The following is a 19,805-nucleotide window of genomic DNA, read 5'->3' on the forward strand; positions in this document are numbered from 1 at the left end:
TAACCTTGTTATGCACCTTATCTATGTACCTTGTATAACCTTGTTATGCACTACAGTGTTAAGCAGCATATAAATTGTTGAAGCAAACAAAATGCATTGCCAAAGTGACTTGGGGCTGAATCGTAAACAAGGTCAGTTTTCCAGCTGGTGTCCTCCCAGTTCAATAATGTGTTAATTGGGTCTTATTACTCATGATCTGAAAACTATTTCCCTGGATTCTTTTATCAGGCAGAATTTTCACTTGTTCAAAATGGTCAAGTAGAATGTTTGCCTAACATTTCACAACACTACAGTTCATTCAGACTTTCCCTTGGCACTTTGCTTAATAAAGTGGTACTCAACATATGCAAAACCAGAAGCTGTAATGTAAGCTCTCTCTTCCTCTTTCTCTCATTAACAGGCCAATTCTGGCTTCCAGAGAACATAGTGTTGCAACATTTTGTGCATTTTTAAAGGTAGCTTTTGTTCCTTGCACCAATGAGAAGGATGCACCAAAGGAACTTGCATCAGCATAATTTAGAAAATTTGCTAAGTGTACATAAGCTAGTTTATGTGAACATAGCTGGTGTACTTAGCATTCTCCATCAATTAATGAAAAGAGAATTTGCATGCAAAATTATCCAAGAGGTGAGAAACAGCAGCAGATAGCATGATGGGGAACCGCTGCTGACTTGACCTCTGATCTGGTGCATCACAGATCCTTACCAAGAGAAAGAAGGGAGAGGCAGCAAGGTTGGAGCAGTAAAAGGCAACTCCTCCCATGGGTTTTGTTTTTTTCAGATCAGGAAACTTAGGCAGCCAGCGCTCTAGAAAAGTTTAATTGAAAGAAAAATCCACATACATCACCATGCCCACCTCACAACAACGAAGAAACCTTAACTCTACCTCCATCAAACTTTTGATGCTAATACATACAAGCTCAAATTTAATACATATCAGCTCAAACTTCTGAGCTAATACATATAATTGTTCCAACATTTGAAAATAAGAGGAATGTTATGATCTACTAGCACATGCTTGAACACCCCATTGGCATTATTCCCATTCTCATGGATACCACAGTTCTTGCTTCTACTGGCACTTCAAGTCCTGATTGCCACATTTTTGTTTACACGCAACAGACACTGTTACAACTGTTAGGGTTTGTACGCATGCAGACCTAGAAGCTTCAGGGCCTCAAACAGTGTGGTCAGTTGCAAGCAGGTCAGGCCACACATCAAACCACTGATACCCAGCTCAAATTTGCAGCTCTGCACATATTTCATATGAATGCAGTAAAACCCTGCCAGCAGGAAGAGGGTTAATAGTACAAATCCCCATTGTTCAGCTGAATCAATAAACTACATAACAAGATAGAAAATGTTCTGACCTCAGAAGAAATGCTTGTGCCCACAGGGGACATAGACTAGAGAGAGAAACATTATTTACAATAAAATTTCGTTTGAACTCAAAGACCAGGTCTCTAATCACAAATGTGGATCTACAAGGATTTACTTTAGTCTGTTAAGTGCTAGCTCAAACCTGCCATCAACCATGGCATACCTTCCAGAATGCCAATAATTGCTTGCTATCTTTTCAGTTTCAGGACTTGAAGTAGCTTTGCACAACCTTATATTGTAAAGACCAGAAGAAAGCTGGAGATCGTCACACCTAGTGCGGGATTTGAATTTATTGCAAAGCCTTGGGAGGAGCTACCATTAAACACACATTATCCTATTCAGTACTGAAGGCTGTTTGTTCCATATTCAAAGCAACTGATGTGCACCAGGCCATTAGTGACTGTAGGGCATTCAGAAGACAGTTTAAGCAAGCCAGCTCTAAAACAGGTTGTTATAGAGACAATACTATATGCCCAGACTGAGGCCAGAATCCAAGGGGCACCCGCACCACCACCAGAGAAGCAAACAGAAGTGGCCGTGGCAGCTTCTGGTTTCTAGCAAAATCTTGTGTGAGTCCTGCAGGTCAATGTCACAGGGCTCTTGCAAGACCATGCCAGAACCTGGAAGCTGCAGCCGCATGATCCTGGTAAGTGAGGCTTTGGCGGGGGCAACCAGAGGAGTGGGTAGCACATAGCATGCAGCACATGCACAGGGCAGCACTTTCACATTTTGCCCCAAGTGGCAAAACGGGCCAGGCCGCCCTTGCATCTACCAAGGGTTGCATGCCCTTAAACAACTGCCAATCGGTTACCCTGGAGAAGCTAATGTTCAATAATATTTCTAGTGATCTTTTTTCCCCAGTTCCCTTTCTTCGTGCCAGTCATAACATTGCAAACCTCTGCCTCCTTCACTGGGAAGGGGGGAAGTCTACACTCCTCCTCTGTGTGTCCATTTTGCTGTCAGATATGGAGCTGCCTCATCCCTCATCCCTCCTTCTCTGTGACTGGGGCAAAATGCATATTTAAACACATGAACCTGCCATCATTGTGTCTAGTTTGGCATGGTGCTACTGTCCATTGAGCATCTGAAGTGAAGGATGCACAACATTAACAAGTTATGAAGAATATTTGTCATGAGCTGTTGCACGCTACTAAAAGCCTAATACAACCCACTATGGTTAAATCTGAGTTTGCCTGCTACAGCTTTATAATAAAAATGCATTTCCCAAACAGGCTGATTACTTAGAATGTTGAAAACATTGAACATATATATTAATTCTAGACAATATTTGTCTAGAATTATGTCACTTCTAGGGACCCAAATCAACAGCTTAAATCACAAGCTTGTTTTAAAACATGAATAATCAAATAATTGGTGTAAACAGTGCACTAATGAACTGCACCTTTCATATAAACCTACTTTCTATTAAAGTTTTTATATCATTTATTGAATTTTATAAATGTAAGTGTGCATGTCTAATGAAAACTGTTTTTGCCAACATATCTGAACTTAAAATATAAAAACACTATTAAAATAGACAAACAAAATCTGCCAAACGAAAACATATATTTTAAACTAAATTTGTTTTAGGTAATACACTCTTCAAAATAGAATAATAAGTTTTATCCTACCTATGGTGGTAATAACAGTGCCAGCAAAGAAGAAGGAACTTCCCAAATCCCAATGACTGTTAGACGTGTTTCCTTTAGGATTGACTCCTGCATTTATTGCTGCCACTACTTGCTGCAAGTTTAAAGAGATATTTGTCAATATTTGTCAATATTTATGAAACATAAACAAGAATGTTAGAATACAGTGTTTTTGTATGGTTTGTGAAGATAAAGTAATTTATCAAATGTCAGCTGATGAAAGAAGAGAGAGACAGAAATTTTGGGTGGTGTTATTCAACTGGCTTCACTTTTAGCATCATCTAACCTAAGCTTGAAATATAATTAAATTCAAAATATTACTCATTTTTGCAACTCTTGGTTCATCTTCATGTCTTATATTGCTACGAAATCAAGAGTTTGATTGTTGCATCACTAGAGCTTCAATGCAGAGGCTAACTGCTGATGTTAAGAGGACAGAGAAAGCCTCTAAATTCAAGTTTCCTGAAAATTCTCTTGATCCTAACTGAGAACTATCACATGGGCATTTAATGGCTATTATACAATGCAACATACACTTAGAGCCTGGGAGATCTAACAGCATAGCATTTTGTTTCCTCCTCTCTTGCTGTATCGGTCACGTTTTGCGTTCCTGGGACTCCAAACTGCCTGAAGCTTCCATCTCTGATCTAACACCAAAGTCCATGGCTGGCTTTGATTATTGTGGCTAATGAAAGGCACTTTGAACAGAAGCGTGATACACTCTAGAAAGTCAACAGGTGCCAGTTAAACCTCCCCCTCCTACTGAGTGGTTGCTTCAAGGAAGATGGTGAAAACAAAAACATATGCCTGGGTCAGAGGAGGCAAGTGGGAGAACTTCTGATATTTCCAGGTTCTTACGGAGAGGAAGGTATGGAATGGAGGATATCATCATAGGAGAGAAGATGGCAGACACTTAACATCGGTTGTTCCTGCTCAGACACCTACCCACCCACCCACGTAGAGACTTGAGTAGCCATGATGTTTAGATACCACCCTGCCACCTGATGGTGCTGTTACTTAATGCCTAGTCAGCCCACAAGAAAGCAACTCTTGTTCATTATTTCATCCTGGATGAGGTAGCTGGCCTGGTGTGGATTACTGAGACCTAGGTGAGCATGCTAGGCGTTTTGTGACCTTCCTGATTTTGCCTGCTTGGGTACTCAGTATAGCAAATAGTACAGACCAGAGGGGAGGCTTGACAATCATCCACATAAATTCCATCATTCTCACCAAGAAACCAATCCATCTGGGAGCTGGATGTAAGTGTTTGTACTTAGTGTCGGATTGCAAAGACAAGTCTACCACCCACCTCACTGCACAACCTCTTCCCGGACTGAGCAGGCAGAGGTGGTTCTGGTGATATGTAGGAGAACCTCATGAGAATAGCCTTGGGAGACTTCAATATCCTCTTTATCAATAAGAGGAAAGTGCAGAATGAGGCTGCCAGGTTGGTGACCATGTGTAACTATTCCTGAAAGCATCCCATTGGCTGCCAGTAAGCTAACAGGTCCAAGGCAAGGTGTTAGCACTAGCCCTAACTGGCTTCAGGTGGAATCCAAAACAATCCTGTTCACCAAGGCATTTGATAGAAAAATATACTGTTTCTTGTTATTTAACTGTTAGCATATTCAATTGCTTTTAAATGCGCTCTCTCTCTCGCTCTCTCGCTCTGTGTGTCACACACACACAAACCTACCTACCTATCATCTATCTATCTATCTATCTATCTATCTATCTATCTATCTATCATCATCTATCATCTATCAGTTTTATTGTTTGCCAACTAAGGCTTCTTTGGGAGGAATGATGGGATTGAAAATAAATAAGCAAGCAAGCAAAATGCATATCTGGGATTTTGACACTAGGAACATATTTGGGGTCAACCTTTTGAAAGACCTGGTCGAGTTATGCTTCTGTGAATAAAAACTCTGAAACCACAGGTTTCAATGTTGAAACAGCCAATAAAATCAATGAGGTCCTACACACTAAATTGTATTTATGCACTTGCCTGCTTCATTACTCGTGATTAAAACAACTCTTGAGAGCTGTCTAGCTTGCACTGAAGTAAATTGCTTTATGGATAAGGATGTCCTGCACATTTCTGGAGAAAATACTGGAATATTAATGTCAACGTTAAAAACTTAAGATTTCGGATAAAATAAAAATACATGCTCAAAACAATTTGTTTGAAATAAAGCTGATGTTCAGTGCAGCTGGAAAGTATAATAAAGAAAGAACTTTACTTTTCATTGCTTCATTGAGAACTGATTTTAAAAGCTGCATTGCAAAAGAGTGCTAACTTTATTAACTTTATTATTATTTATTAATTAATTTATTATTATTAACTTTATTAACTTAGGTAAAATCCTGCAGGCCTAAAAGTTCCTAAACATTTATTTCATTGAATCTGTAATTGCACACTTGATAAATGCTATTTTAGATACCAGATCCAAATTTTGCATTAAGTTCCACTGATCTGGTTTTAATGGAACTCATTTCAAAACAAGGGTGCTTAGAATTACAGACTTGCACCCCCGATCATAGAAACACTGATAGCATATCCACATTAGTAGCCCAGCCAGATACTTTAATGGTGTGCTACCACTGCACATATAAAAGCTGAGGGCCCAGCTTAAAATACAATTTTAGGCATGGGTGAGTAATTCTTGCCTACCCAGCACCATGTTAAAAAGGAAGCCTTTCTATGTTTACATACTTAGCATCACATCCCTTTGCACCAGGTTCAGTTGTAGCACCACAAATAGGATTTATTCACTTGCATACAAACTCCAGTATTATTTCTGGTACATATTTGCACCAGCCTCGGATTGGGACACTAATATGCCCTTTCCTATGCTTCCAGAATACCTCATGGGGTAGACTAAAGGCATATACTCCACGATTCTATTCTCTCTCTGTCTGTGTGTATTCTCTGTGCATGCACCATAGCTGTCAACCTTCCCTTTTTTGTGTGGGAAATTTCCTTATTCCAGCGCCATTTCCCGATGCTTCCCGCTGCTATCCCTGATTGTTAGATATCCCGTAGACTGTCCCCGGGACAGGTGAGGCTGCTGGTCCCTTATTTTCGAGGCTGCTGTTCCCTTATTTTCAAATCTGAAAGTTGACAGCTATGGCATGCACACACACAACTTTTTAACCCAAAGGCCCCAAAGTGATAAATAGTATATCAATACAACAAAACATACAATCAAATTACAATCAAATACAATAAACCAGTCCTCAAAATAACAATATCAAACAGATACTAAATATGAATATATGGAAACAAAAAAAATAAAAGAAAGCTTTCCCTAGCTAAATAATTAAAGGAATAGGGCAATAGGGCAATAGGGCAATAGGGCAAAGATGATCTGATAATTAAGGTGCCTTGTCGAGGCAAATGTAAGATATATGGCTACTTGTCTGCCATTTATAGATAGAAGGAAATATAGCTCTTTGTCTCCCATAAAAGGTAATAGGAAATGGGTGTATCTTTTATGATTGGTTCTAGCAAACAGCCAATAGGAATTTCAACCAGGCTGATTGGACAGAGGCAGCCAAAGGAGGCTGGGCTGAGGAAATATAAGTGCTGGCCATCAGGGCTGGAGTGGGCAGAGCTTTGGTAACCATATACCACTGTGTCTCTCATTTATTTGTCTGACAAATAAATTATTATTTTAATTTCTCTATTGCTGCGTTGAATATTTCATTCCAGCTAAGCTTTAACCACAAGCAGGGTGCTACAATAGCTCAGTGGTAGATTATTTGCTCTGCATGCAGAAGCCACAAGTTCAATGCCTATCATCTCCAGGTAGGACTGGGAAAGGCCACCTGTCCGGAAGCCTAGAGAGCTACTGAGACAACACTGAGCCAGATGCACTAATGATCCAACTAAGCAGAAGGTAGGTTTATATGCTCATAAATCTAAATTCCTCTAAGTAAAGTCCATTAGATCTAGTCCTGCCCTCTGGAGTAGCAGAAAACAAGTGTATGCCCTTCTCTGCTATGGAGCTATTGATGTATCACAGTCATATAATAATGAACAGTACAGGTAGCAATTCCAAAAACCAATTTGTACAACAATTCAGTTCATTCATAATTCTGGCAGGCGGAGATATCTATTTGTAGTTATGAAAGCATTTTATACCACATTTCAGCACCAAGAAGGGCCACTGAAGTGATTGACAACAGCAAAATACCAATATGCTTAAACAGATACGTCATAACTAGGTTTGCCATTTGTCAGGAAAATTCCTGACATGTTCTGGTTTTCAGGTGTAAAAATATGGCAACCTTAGTCATAAGCCCACAATACATACTCAAGCATTTGGGGATTTTATTTAGCTAAACTGGATCTACGTAGGTCTTTCTCCCAGCTGAAGCATATGGGTATGTTGGGAGCAATAGCTAAAGAAGGGGTCCAAGAGCTCAAGAAGTTCTTAGGATTCTGATCACATGCTCCATAGCATGGCTATATACTAATACTAGCATAAGCCAGGGGGACAAAGTCACAGAGAACTCCTCCAGACATGCCCAAGGCCTACAAAGGCACAGTGGAGCCCATTGTTTTACTTTCAACATGATAACTTGTTTAATGACATGAAGCTTAGATTTCTGGTCAATCCAGTCCATTCACCACCTTTGAATAAGCCACATGTTTGACACTTTCTAACAAAAACATTTTCATTCATGCACTACTGTAAGAGCCACCAGCATCAAAACCTCTGCCCATGCATGTAAAAAGTTAACTAGGGAATGTTGGCCAGCACAGTGGCACTAATGCTGCCCTCTTAATACTGACATTGGTGATACTTATCTGGACCGTATGTGACAGAGTGGTGGGCCCGGGATTGTGTGGGCATACCGATCGGAGCACCAGATTGGATGTGCTAGCTAATGCCCTAGGTGTACCTTTGCTTCACTGCACTGAGTGCTTTCGCTCTTAACAGCAGGAATGACCCAGAAGACAGTCCCTTCTGCATTACACTCTACCCTTTCCTTTTCTACAACATCCATGAGTGTATAGTTAATAGAGGAACCATTCATTTTGGAGGTTTGTAAGAAGTAGAAAAGCGTCTGTGCAGGGTATTGATTTAAAGCAGCTACCACACAACTGCTTCTTTGGCTGAAGCTGGATTGAGATAAGAATTAAAGTAAAGGTATATTCTTAAATTTTTATTTTTCAAACTTATGCATTGCTATCATCACTGAGGATACTGTTAATAGTGTCCCAATATTAACTGCCCAAGGCACTGGAAAAAACAAGATAATTATATATATATATATATATATATATATATATATATATATATATATATAGCTACTGAGCACAAGCAAACATGTGGTCAGCTGTTTGTTTGTTTTTATTTGCACTCTACAAATTCAAATGTGTACAAACTTGCTGCTTAAGTGGAATACACAGGATGAGACAGTTAAATCTGCCATGATAAAATGGGCACAGGATGTCGGACATAACATTATGTTTGAAGACTGGGAAAGGTTATGGAACAACGGGATAAAATTCACGGCATGTAGTGCCCTGAAAGAAAATATTATGAAAATGTTATACCGGTGGTACATGACCCCAGTCAAGCTAGCTAAGATATATCACCTGTCTGATAACAAATGTTGGAAATGTAAGGAGGCAGAAGGGACATTTTTTCATCTCTGGTGGACCTGCCCAAAAGTGAAGGCCTTCTGGGAAATGATTTACAATGAACTGAAAAAGGTATTTAAGTATACCTTTCCCAAGAAACCAGAGGCCTTCCTGCTGGGCATGGTAGACCAGAAAGTGTCAAAGAAAGATAGAACTTTGTTTATGTATGCTACCACAGCAGCAAGAATACTCATCGCAAAGAATTGGAAGACACAAGATTTACCCACGTTGGAGGAATGGCAGACGCAGTTGATGGACTATATGGAACTAGCTGAAATGACCGGCAGAATCCGAGATTTGGATGAAGAATCAGTCGAGGCGGATTGGAAAAAATTTAAAGACTATTTGCAAAAATACTATAAGCTGTATGAACTTTAAGACAGTGCATGTTTTTGGAAAGGTTACGCTTTAGCAAATATGATTAAGCAAATGGTAAAATTAATGACAAATGAGAAAAGAAGTCAATGTGAATCAAACATTTTATGTTTATTTTAAAAGGTAACAAAGTTAAGATACAATATACTGAATATGGGTACATAATAATGGAAAGTTCCAACAAGGTTTGAAATAAGGTAACAAATTGCTGATATTGCTACTACAAAGAACGCAGATCTGGAAGGTGTGGGGAAGTCCAATGGTTTTCTTTTTTGTTAAAAAAATCAAAAATTGTTTCTTGTATTTGGGTTTTTCTGTATTGTATTGAATTGTCAAAATTATGAAAAGAAACGTAATAAAAATTATTTAAAAAAAAAAAAAAAAAAAATGTGTACAGACTCATTTAAAGGCATCCACATAACCTAATCTGCTTGTTCACAAGGCTGTTACCACAGTAGGGCTTTCAAAAACTCAAGTGGAATTTTGTCATGTGATGGGAAAAGTAGAGGATGTATGGAGACATGATACATGTGTATTCTTGAGGGACCTTTACAATACTTAATGTCGGGATGGGGGACCTGTGGCTCTCCACAGGGATGGAATTCAGGATGGGACCAGATAGGCCCAGCCACCCTAGTTATTTTAAAGGGCAGGCCCTGACTACCTAATAGCTTTGTTATCTAAGAGTCTCAGTAAATTTTACTTGTGTTACATTTCCAGTACTCAGGTCAGCTTTCCTCAACCTGGTTTTATACAGATAGCCTACAGTCCACCCTTAAAGATGTTTCTTACAGATATATTTCATGTCTATATGGAAAATCATGACTATATCATAAATCCCTCCGCCTAGAAACTGCAACATTCTCAGTAGGATTACACAACAAACCATTAAACCAATAGCACTTTACAGGTCACATTATTGCATTATCAAGCATTACAATGCAAACCACACATTTTTAAACAACTCGCTGGCTTTGCTATAAGAAAGTGGTCACCCCACTTGCGACTTTGGCTATACTACGCATAACTGTGTGTGTGTGTGTGTGTGTGTGTAGCCACAGGAACCTATAAAATTTGATAACCCATTAAATCATTTCACTTCAGATGTATTTGACGCTGTGATGGATTACCATGTTAAAATAAGTCTCCCTGGGGAAATACTACATTAAAATGAAGACAGACATAAAAGGTCAGTTCCTCAAGCTGTGCATATTTCTGTTTGATTTTACAAGTGATGATTTAGCCTACGGTTACGTGCAACACATTCCAGTTACTAACCATTTATATCAGTGAAATCCCATTACTTAGAAACCAAATCCAGCATGGCTGTTCCCACTGGCTGACCACTTGCTTGTCCACCATCTTTCTTATAGCAGTAACAGCAGTAGAACTAATAGCAGAAGGCCGCTGAAGAAGAAAACTTCCATGAATAACTCATTCACTGCAGGAATGCATATGACCTAGACTTCTGATAACTGAACCTGTCAGAAAACTAGTTCACCTATGCACACATTTAGAGAGAGAGAGAAAATGTTGGCATATACTGAAAAGAGGCCCAGAGTTTTGAGTCATCTGAATAAGCCCATAAAGAGCTCACACCTGTGGGTGTTGGGTATTGCAACAATGCAGGTCGCCTGTGTTTTTAAAAGCATCCTATTTTGATCTTGTAAGTACTATAAAAGTGCCACAGATGAACTTAGTTAGAAATCAAGCAGTATTTGGAGTATAAAATATTATCCTTTGTGTACAGCAAAAAGCATGATAGTAAATAAGGAGTCCCTCATTGTTGACTAAATCTCTGGTTTTGGATATTTATAGAGGCAGGAGTTGAGAGACAAAAGCATGTTAATGGAGAAGAATCCCAGAATCATAGAACTGTAGAGTTGGAAGTGACCTTGAGGGTCATCAAGTCCAACTCCCTGCAATGCAGGAATCTCAACTAGATCATACATGACAGGTGGCAATCCAACCTCTGCTTAAAAACCTCCAAGGAAGGAGACTCCACAACCTCTCATGGGAGTCTGTTCCACTGTAAAACAGCTCTTCCTGTTAGAAAGTTCTTCCTGGTGTTTAGTAGGAACCTCCTTTCTTGTATCTTGAATCCATCGCTTCAAGTCCTACCCTCCAGAGCAGGAGAAAAAAGCTTGCTCAATCCTCCATGTGACAGCCCTTAAGTACTTGAAGATGGCTATCATATCTCCTTTCAGTCTCACTACTTTTCCCAATTAAAATTCATTTTGTTAGTTTTGGCCCAGTTCTCTAATCTGCCAAGGTTATCTCGAATCCCAATTGTCTTCAGTGGCCTTGGCTACCCCTTCCAGTTTGGTGTCATCTGCAAATTTGATTTGCATCCCCTCAATACTTTCATCCAAGTCCTTTATGTTGAACAACGACAGGCCCAGGACACAACCCTGTGGCACCTTACTTGGCACTTTTTTTCCAGGATGACAATGAACCGTTAATGAGTACTTGTTCAGTTCAGTTATCTTGTCCATGTCTTCTTTTCTCCCCTTTTTGAAAATTGGGACATTTGCCTGTCTCCAGTCTGCAAGAATCTTACTTGTTCTCCAATAATTCCCAGAGAATTACATCCACAAGCTCCTTAAGTACCCTTGGGTGCAGCTCATCAGGCCCTGGAGATTTGAATTCATTTGAAGTAGCTAGGTGTTCCCTTACCCACTCTTTTCCTATGTTGGGCTGCACTTCCTCCTTGCATTGTTTATTCTGTTAACAATAGGCTGTGCTTTCAATTTGGGTGAAAATAAGAGGCAAATAGATGTTAAGCAGTTCTGCCTTCTCTCTGACACCCAACAGCATTTCTCCATCTTCTCCAAGCAAGGGGCCTACTATTTGCTTGTTTTTCCTCTTGCTTCAAACAACTTTTTTTTACAAAATAAAGCATGGAATCTGCTTCAGAAGGGTGTATTTGAGAAGCAAGTTAAAAGTGGAGCTAGGCATTCAGTCATATGGTGCAATCCAAAGAGATTCCCCTAGTGAAGGTCTACTGCATGTAGGGGAAGTGCAAAAGGAAATGAGAAAGAACAGCAATCCTCTCTTCCACCAGCAGCTCCATATAAAGGTAAAGGGACCCCTGACCATTAGTGCTCATCTTGCTTTATTGGCTGAGGGAGCTGGTGTACAGCTTCCAGGTCATGTGGCCAGCATGACTAAGCCGCTTCTGGCAAACCAGAGCAGCGCACGGAAACGCTGTTTACCTTCCCGCTGAAGCGGTACCTATTTATCTACTTGCACTTTGACGTGCTTTCGAACTGCTAGGTTGGCAGGAGCAGGGACCGAGCAACGGGAGCTCACCCCGTCGCGGGGAATCAAACTGCTGACCTTCTGATCGGCAAGTCCTAGGCTCTGTGGTTTAACCCACAGCGCCACCCGCATCCCACTTATCAATAGGAGAGGAACACTAATTCTTTCTTTGCCAAGAAAGTTGGAATCGGTTAAAATTACAGTGTGAGTGAAGTAATGATACAGTACAGGGGTGGCGAACTTTTGGCCCTCCAGATACACTTTGGACTACAACTCCTATCATCCCATCCCAATTAACACTTTTTGGTAGAACACTGAATGTCAGTGCCACTCTGATAGCCAATGTCAGCCATGTAGTGCTTGCACCATAGAGATGATGGTGAAAGTGTACAATTAGGCTGAAATTTGGGACAATTGTGACTTGTGAGAGTGGTCTCTTTTATATATATTTATTCTATTTATAAGACTGCTTACATATCCTTCATCATAAGGTCCCTGGGCAGGTTACAACAATAGGCAGCAATGTCTTACAAAAAAGAGGTAAAACTATTAAAATCATAGCAGAAGTAAAACCTTTCTGAATGGTACAAAATAGTATAAATTCATCAAATGGGGTGGGTTCCACAAAACAAAATACCTTAACTATCAAAGGCCAGGGTAAAGATGTGTGTCTTCAACTGTTGTATAATGAATATGCTAGAAATCTGTGGAGAGAGATCACCACAATTTAGGGACTAACACAGAGAATGCTTAATTAATTTTATAATGAATGATTTTAGAGCGTTGTTTGTGTTGTACTTTTGTATTGTTTTATTGTTGTTAGCCGCCCTGAGCCCAGCTTCGGCTGGGGAGGGCGGGATATAAATAAAATTTATTATTATTATTATTATCTCCTAGACCACCACTCCCCACACTTCTGAGGGTCGCAGGGTTATCAAGAAAGTCCCCTCTGAAGCTCAAGAAGGTCAGTAGGCCTGGAGACAGTCCTTCAGATATTTGATGCCAGAGACATTTAGGACTTTAAACACTAACATGGGTGCTCTGAATTGGTCCAAGAAATGAATTGGCAATCAGTGTAGCTGATTTCAAACAGGGTTATACGAGTTCTAATTGAGCCCCAGCCAGTAATCTGGCTGCTGCATTTGATAACAGTTTGCCTTTTCACATCATCTCTAAGTGCAGTCCAATGTAGAGTGCATTGTAAACAGTCCAATCTGGAGGTAACCACAGCATGGAGCACAGTGGCCAAGCCATCTCTTCCAAGAAGGACCACAACTGGAGAACCAGACAGAGCTGGAAGCAGGCACTTCAGGCCACCAAGGGTACCTGAAGCTCCAGAGGCAGTGTTGGATCCAGGAGGAACCCAAATGTGCTCACTGCTATGGAAATGTGGTCTCTTTGCAACAAAGTTAACTTTGGAAAAATATGTCCAAATTCCTTATAACTTAACAACTGCCTATTTGTAGCAAAATCTCTTTATAGGATGATTCAGAAAACCCAAAATTGTGGATTTATTTTCAACGTATGTTGACATTTTCTTTCTCTATAAGTATGCATAGTGAACTAGTTATCTAAAAAGGCCCTCTTTCTCAACCAGTTGGGTTCCATCCCATCCTATTTTAATTATTTTTAACTTTTGTGTTAGCATTGTGTTAGTATTATTATGAATGTAAAAGTAGCATTCAAGGTTACCCTTATTGCACACTGTCTGAAACATTATTTTTATTGTGGTACACAAAACTAAAAGCTATAGGTCTGTGCTAATGGTGTGAATCATGAAAACATGAAATGAGAAAGTCATAATAGATCATATTACATCACTAAGTTCATCTTCCTGATAGTGGTAAGAATATGTGAATGAGTGCACTACCAAAGGGTCTTCAAGTATTCATTTTGACAAAGTAAGGTGAGTGTGTTTCACTGACAAATCAATCATTCATGTTTTGTGCTACTTCTACAATTCATCTAGTTATTCATATTAAATTATATGAAAAGTACAGAAAGACAAGAAGGGTTTTCTAAGAAAAAAAGCTTAACTGTTAAGAAATTTATGAAATGTCTCTGATAATTTCACTGTGTAGAAAAAAATTGAGTTTATTGAGTGGGAACATGTTCCTCCAGTTCTTTGACTATTTTTTGAAACTCAAACCAGCGTTTAAGACTACTGAATACTGCCTGAAACATTCACCTACTTTCATTTTTAAAAATGAAAGTGAAAATATTTATCTTTTATAATTATTGTCATATGCATGTCTGCCCAGAAGTTATCCCTACTGAGTTACTTCTAAGCAAGTGTATAAAATTTTAGCCTTATGTAAGTCTCAAAAAACAGCCTGGAAAAGAAAATACCTTCTTAAAAAAAACACCATGGATATCATAATTCAACTTTTCCTGTACAGTCATACCTCAGCTCCTGAATGCCTTGGGAGTCAAACATTTCGGCTCCCGAACGATTGAAAACTGGAAGTGAGTGTTCCGGTTTTTGAACGTTCTTTTGGAAGCCGAAAGTCCAATGGTGCTTCTGTGGCTTCTGATTGGCTACAGGAGCTTCCTGCAGCCAATCAGAAGCCACACTTTGGAAGTTGGACGTTTTGGAAGTCTAACAGACTTCCAGAATGGATTCTGTTCAACTTCCAAGGTACGACTGTATTGAACAATCATTCAACTCTAATATCTCAGACCATTGAAGTGTCCCTATATTCCAGCAACGTCCCTATTTTAGAGAAGCCATCCCGGTTTCTGATTTGATCCTGGAATGTCCCACATCTCCTTACGATGTCCCTATTTTCATTGGAGAAATGGAGAGTATGGAGTTATCCAACCCCTGAGCCATCTGAAGGCAATCCTGTATAAGGATGTATTTTAATGTTTAATGTTTTATTTTGTTTCTATTTATGTTGAAAGCTGCCCAGAGTGGCTGGGACAACCCAGTAAGATGTGTGGGGTATAAATAGTAAAATTATCATTATAGAATGTGATGCCCCAATTTCATTGGAGAAATGTTGAAGGGTATGCTATCTTACCTTCTGAAAAGGCTATGATGGTCTTGCTCTAGATCTGACTTCCTCACATCTTCAACATAACACATATTATACTTAATTCTAATCAACAGTGTCTGGGATTTCAACATCCCCTACTCTGAAGTAAATAATATATGTAGCGCAATTTACAGCTTACTGGCTTTAGACGAGTATAATGGTCCCAAAATATAATATATACTGAAAGGAAGATTGTGGTCACTCAGAGTTAATTAATAACTCCATAATTATTCAGCAGGTTCTTGAAACCTGATGTCAGTTTTCAAATAATACATCACTGCTGCATCATTAGAAAAGTTACTTCAGAGGAAGCTGACTTCTCAAAAGTTAACAAAATTTCCTGATTAACCAATATTCTGACACAAATGCTTTTCATTGATTCAGTCCATACTTGAATGGTTTTCAAGTGCCAAGTATGCCACCTAGCTAATGTATGAACTATACCATTGACTGCTGGGTTTCTCCAGTTGGAAGTGTATGTTCTTCTCATGGAGTCAGTTTACTAGGTGTTTTATCTCTCCGTGTTATGATGATGATCTGATCAAATGTAGACCCTAGACCAGAATAATCATTTCAGCCTAAGGTACTGGAGTCGAATGATTATCCCCAAGAAAAAATGTTGAATAGTAAGAATCCATGGTGTCCATTTAGAAAGTTGTTTTATTTTGTGCCTTTTAAAAGCTGCAGTTCTATACATGCTTATCCAGAAGCAAGTCTCACATAACTCTGTTTACATGCAGAGACTTACACTATAAAAAGTTTCTTAAAGGTACTTTCCCTTTTCAAGAAATGGACCCCCCCCCAACAAAACAGGTATAAAGATGACAAGAAGACTAATTAAATGTAGACAATTAAGTTATAGTAAATAGGGACCTTTATCACTGTGGAGGATATTGACTGAGTCAAACAGAAGTGTTTAAAGACTGTGGGAAATACAAGCACTTAGGCAATGAAAACATTTGGGAAGTTGCAAAATTAGGATAGTACAAAATCTTGGGAAGGGAGAATTACAGTAGTACCTCGGTTTAAGAACAGTCCAGTTTAAGAATGATTTGGTATACAAACTCCGGAAAACTGGAAATAGTGTCTTGGTTTGAGAACTTTCCTCGGTCTAAGAATGAAATCTGAACGGTGGAAGGGCACCAGCAGCGGGAGGCCTCATTAGGGAAAGCGCACCTCGGCTTAAGAACAGTTTCAGTTTAAGAACGGATTTCCGGAATGGATTAAGTTCATAAACCGAAGTACCACTATATAGTGCATTAGTGGTGAGGGAGGAGATAATTCAAATTTAAAGAAAAACAGCCAAAAATGTTGGCATTGAAATCCCCATTAGAAAAACCTTGCAAATTTTGCATTATCAAGTTGTCACAACTAGAATACCAAGGTTCAAATCCTAGCCAGTGACCAAGTAAAAGGTCATAATAATGACCTATTTAATAGTTATGTTGTTGAAATTAACACAATTTTTAAACTTTCTACAGTTTACTCATTTTATAGACGTGATAAAAATAGGGCTCATGGGAAAAGATTAAAGTGAACAGAAATATTATATGTAGCAAAGTGTAAAAAGGACCCCTGACCATTAGGTCCAGTCATGGTCGACTCTGGGGTTGCGGCGTTCATCTCGCTTTATTGGCTGAGGGAGCCAGCGTACAGCTTCCGGGTCATGTGGCCAGCATGACTAAGCCGCTTCTGGCGAACCAGAGCAGTGCACGGAAACGCCGTTTACCTTCCTGCCAGAGCGGTACCTATATATCTACTTGCACTTTGACCTGCTTTCGAACTGCTAAGTTGGCAGGAGTACACAAGTCTAAAAACCATTTGAAGCCACAATAGTTCCACTGATCGTAAACCCCTAACTCCTGAGTAAATGGATTAAGCATTAAAAGTACCACATATAGGTTATCTACCACAAATTAATAGCAATTAGGGATGTTCCACTTTAGATCAAATGCTATTGAGCTGAATCTTAGCAAGAATCCTACTGGTGATTACAGAAAACTTTCATCAATAATTAGTTGTGATATAAATGTCCCATGTGCATGCATTCATAGGATTGCTTCAAAAAGTCCTTGTTATACTACAACTGCCCATAGTCACAAATGACTAAAAAATTATAGGAAGCTGAATTTAATTTTAGCCTGAAACAAGATAACAGGTAACTATTGTCTGAAAACAGAACATTATAGTGAATAAATTTCTGTAATTTTCTTCACACTCACTCTATCATTAGAGCTATCTTAATACCCTACTATTGCATAATGTTTATCTTTATATCCTTCAGAAAATTCAGTTCTAAAATACTGTTTATGTGTTCAGTCACATGGGAGAACAATCCCCAATGAAGCGAAAACTGTTATTATAATTGTACCATGAATGAGCAACTGAACTCCATTGCTCAACACAATATATTTTCAAGAGCAATTAAGTAACTACGTAAGATGACAGGAGGAGGGCAAACTTCCAAGCAAGAGGAAGAGTGAAAGCTTATGCCTACTATAGAAAGTATGGAGAATCTTTTGCACTCCAGATATTGCTGAACCACAGTTTCCATCAGGCCCAACAAGCATCGCCAATGACCAGGAATGATGGGAATTGTAGTTCAGCAACATAAGGAGGGCCCTAGATAACCCACAACTGTGCTATAGAATGGCAATCGGCATGTGAAGCTGAACTTTTCAAGATGGGCAGATCATAAAGTGAGTCCAATAGAATGATGACACTGTCACCCAATGCATATTAAAATGGGCTAAAACTGCTCCCTTTAAACAAACATACAATCAAAAGCATCCTACTAGTTGGTTGCTGGATTATGTCAAACTTTTCTCACTACCAACTTGGAGCCCTCCAGAACCAACTATTTGTGGGTTAGGGGTGCTTGAAGAGTTTAGTACTTCTTTGTTTTTCTATATAAAATTACCTGACCCACACTTTAGCAATTAATGAGAGGATCTGAATTGAGCTATCTACCTGATTAATACTTTTTTCTGAATGTTAAGACATAGTCCTCAGCAGCTTAAGCATGCCAAAAATATGCATTTTAGTAAACACTTTGTGAGGAAATACACATTTAAACAGTGCTTTTTTCTGGGGGGATGCAGGGGTACACATACCCCTAAACATTTTGTGAATCTAACTCATTGAAGGGCAATATTTCAATATAAGTATGAAAATGAGAGTACCCCTAAACATATTTTCTTTTTTGAAAAAAGCACTATTTTTAAATATGCATTTGGGGAGTCAATTCAAATTATCATGTATATATTTATAAAAACCAGATCACTGTAGAATGGAATAATGGGTAAAAACATGTTAAAGTGACACAGGCTAAAAATAGGCAGATTCAGCCATACCTAGCTGGGGCATCAGCTGTTTTCATTCAGAGCTCTATACATTGACAAGAGAGAAAGGCATCGAATGCAATGCCAATATAAGGTATCTTGCAATGATTTACAATGTGTGTGCATTCAAACACTGAAAAGCCTGGGCTTTTCCTAGGTAGAATCAAATATTCTTTTTAACAAGTAAGTTTAGTCAGACTGCACTTCAACAACAGGGGCAAAATAAATTTACTTATTTAATAAAATCCATGAATAAACATGGCCCTACCCTTTGACTACTGTGGTCTTAGTATACTGATTTGTCTCTATTCTCCTAGCACTGAGAACGGTACAGTAAAGAGAGTGACCCTAAAGCCATTTGAAGACTCACTGGGGGAGGGACAGGTGGAAATGGAGCTGGGAGGCCCATTGATAAGATGAAAATTACACTGCTGGAAGTCCCATCTCCTTGGTAAGCCCATGGAAAGTTCCTCAGCAGTAGGAACCAAATCGGGGTGAGCTGGGGGCACAGTGTACTTGAAAGAGGATTCCCCTAACCTGCTCCCCAAAGTAGACAACAACCACACCGCTCATGGAACTGGCAAAATTAAGTCCTTCCCATTGACTGCAATAAAAGGGGCAAAACAAAAAATGCCCCCACCAAATGGTTTTAAAAGCTACCCACTCCCATTTCCCTTCCTGGGAAGTTAGCAGGCAGAGCTCTGAATGCAGTAGCTGCTCTGCCACGGAATCTCCTCACCACTATTTGCCCTGCCAATGGCAGTAGGATTAGTGGGAATTAAAGTACAGTAAGCTTCAAAAGTTCAAAGTGATATGTTGTATCTTGTACCCTCCACTGACTTCTGCAAAGAACTGCTTATACTTGATTATGGCCAGAAATAATATTCATACAAGTCAGTAAGCCTCCCCTTTATTCTTTTGCCAGGCAATATGACTAAATAACAACCTAAATGTAAGAGGAGAATGCTGTGTTGTATCTGCCAACAAACAGCAATTTAAGAAGCACAACAGAAGCATTTGATGGAAGGATTTGCTCCATTAGCCTAGTATAAAAAATGAAATTAGCAATGATTTTTGCACGATAAAGCCTTAAGTCAAATTACTTG

At 39.2% G+C, this 19,805-nt stretch overlaps 1 protein-coding gene and 1 long non-coding RNA gene across 6 annotated transcripts in view; both read right to left on the reverse strand.

Annotated features, from left to right (window-relative positions):
- The window catches only part of LOC310758848, a 321,389-nt gene that overhangs the window by 133,177 nt on the left and 168,407 nt on the right, over positions 1 to 19,805 (reverse strand). The gene's annotated exons all lie outside the window — the stretch shown is intronic.
- The window catches only part of KCNK2 (potassium two pore domain channel subfamily K member 2), a 128,363-nt gene that overhangs the window by 69,991 nt on the left and 38,567 nt on the right, over positions 1 to 19,805 (reverse strand). For all 5 annotated transcript variants that reach the window (XM_083605403.1, XM_083605404.1, XM_083605407.1 and 2 more), the window contains exon 3: positions 3,011 to 3,122. In XM_083605403.1, coding sequence (XP_083461529.1) covers positions 3,011 to 3,122 — 112 coding nt within the window. The remainder of the gene's footprint in view (positions 1 to 3,010; positions 3,123 to 19,805) is intronic.

The sequence above is a fragment of the Podarcis filfolensis genome, assembly GCF_964270895.1.
Source record: "Podarcis filfolensis genome assembly, chromosome: 3".
Classification (NCBI taxonomy): Eukaryota; Metazoa; Chordata; class Lepidosauria; order Squamata; family Lacertidae; genus Podarcis; species Podarcis filfolensis.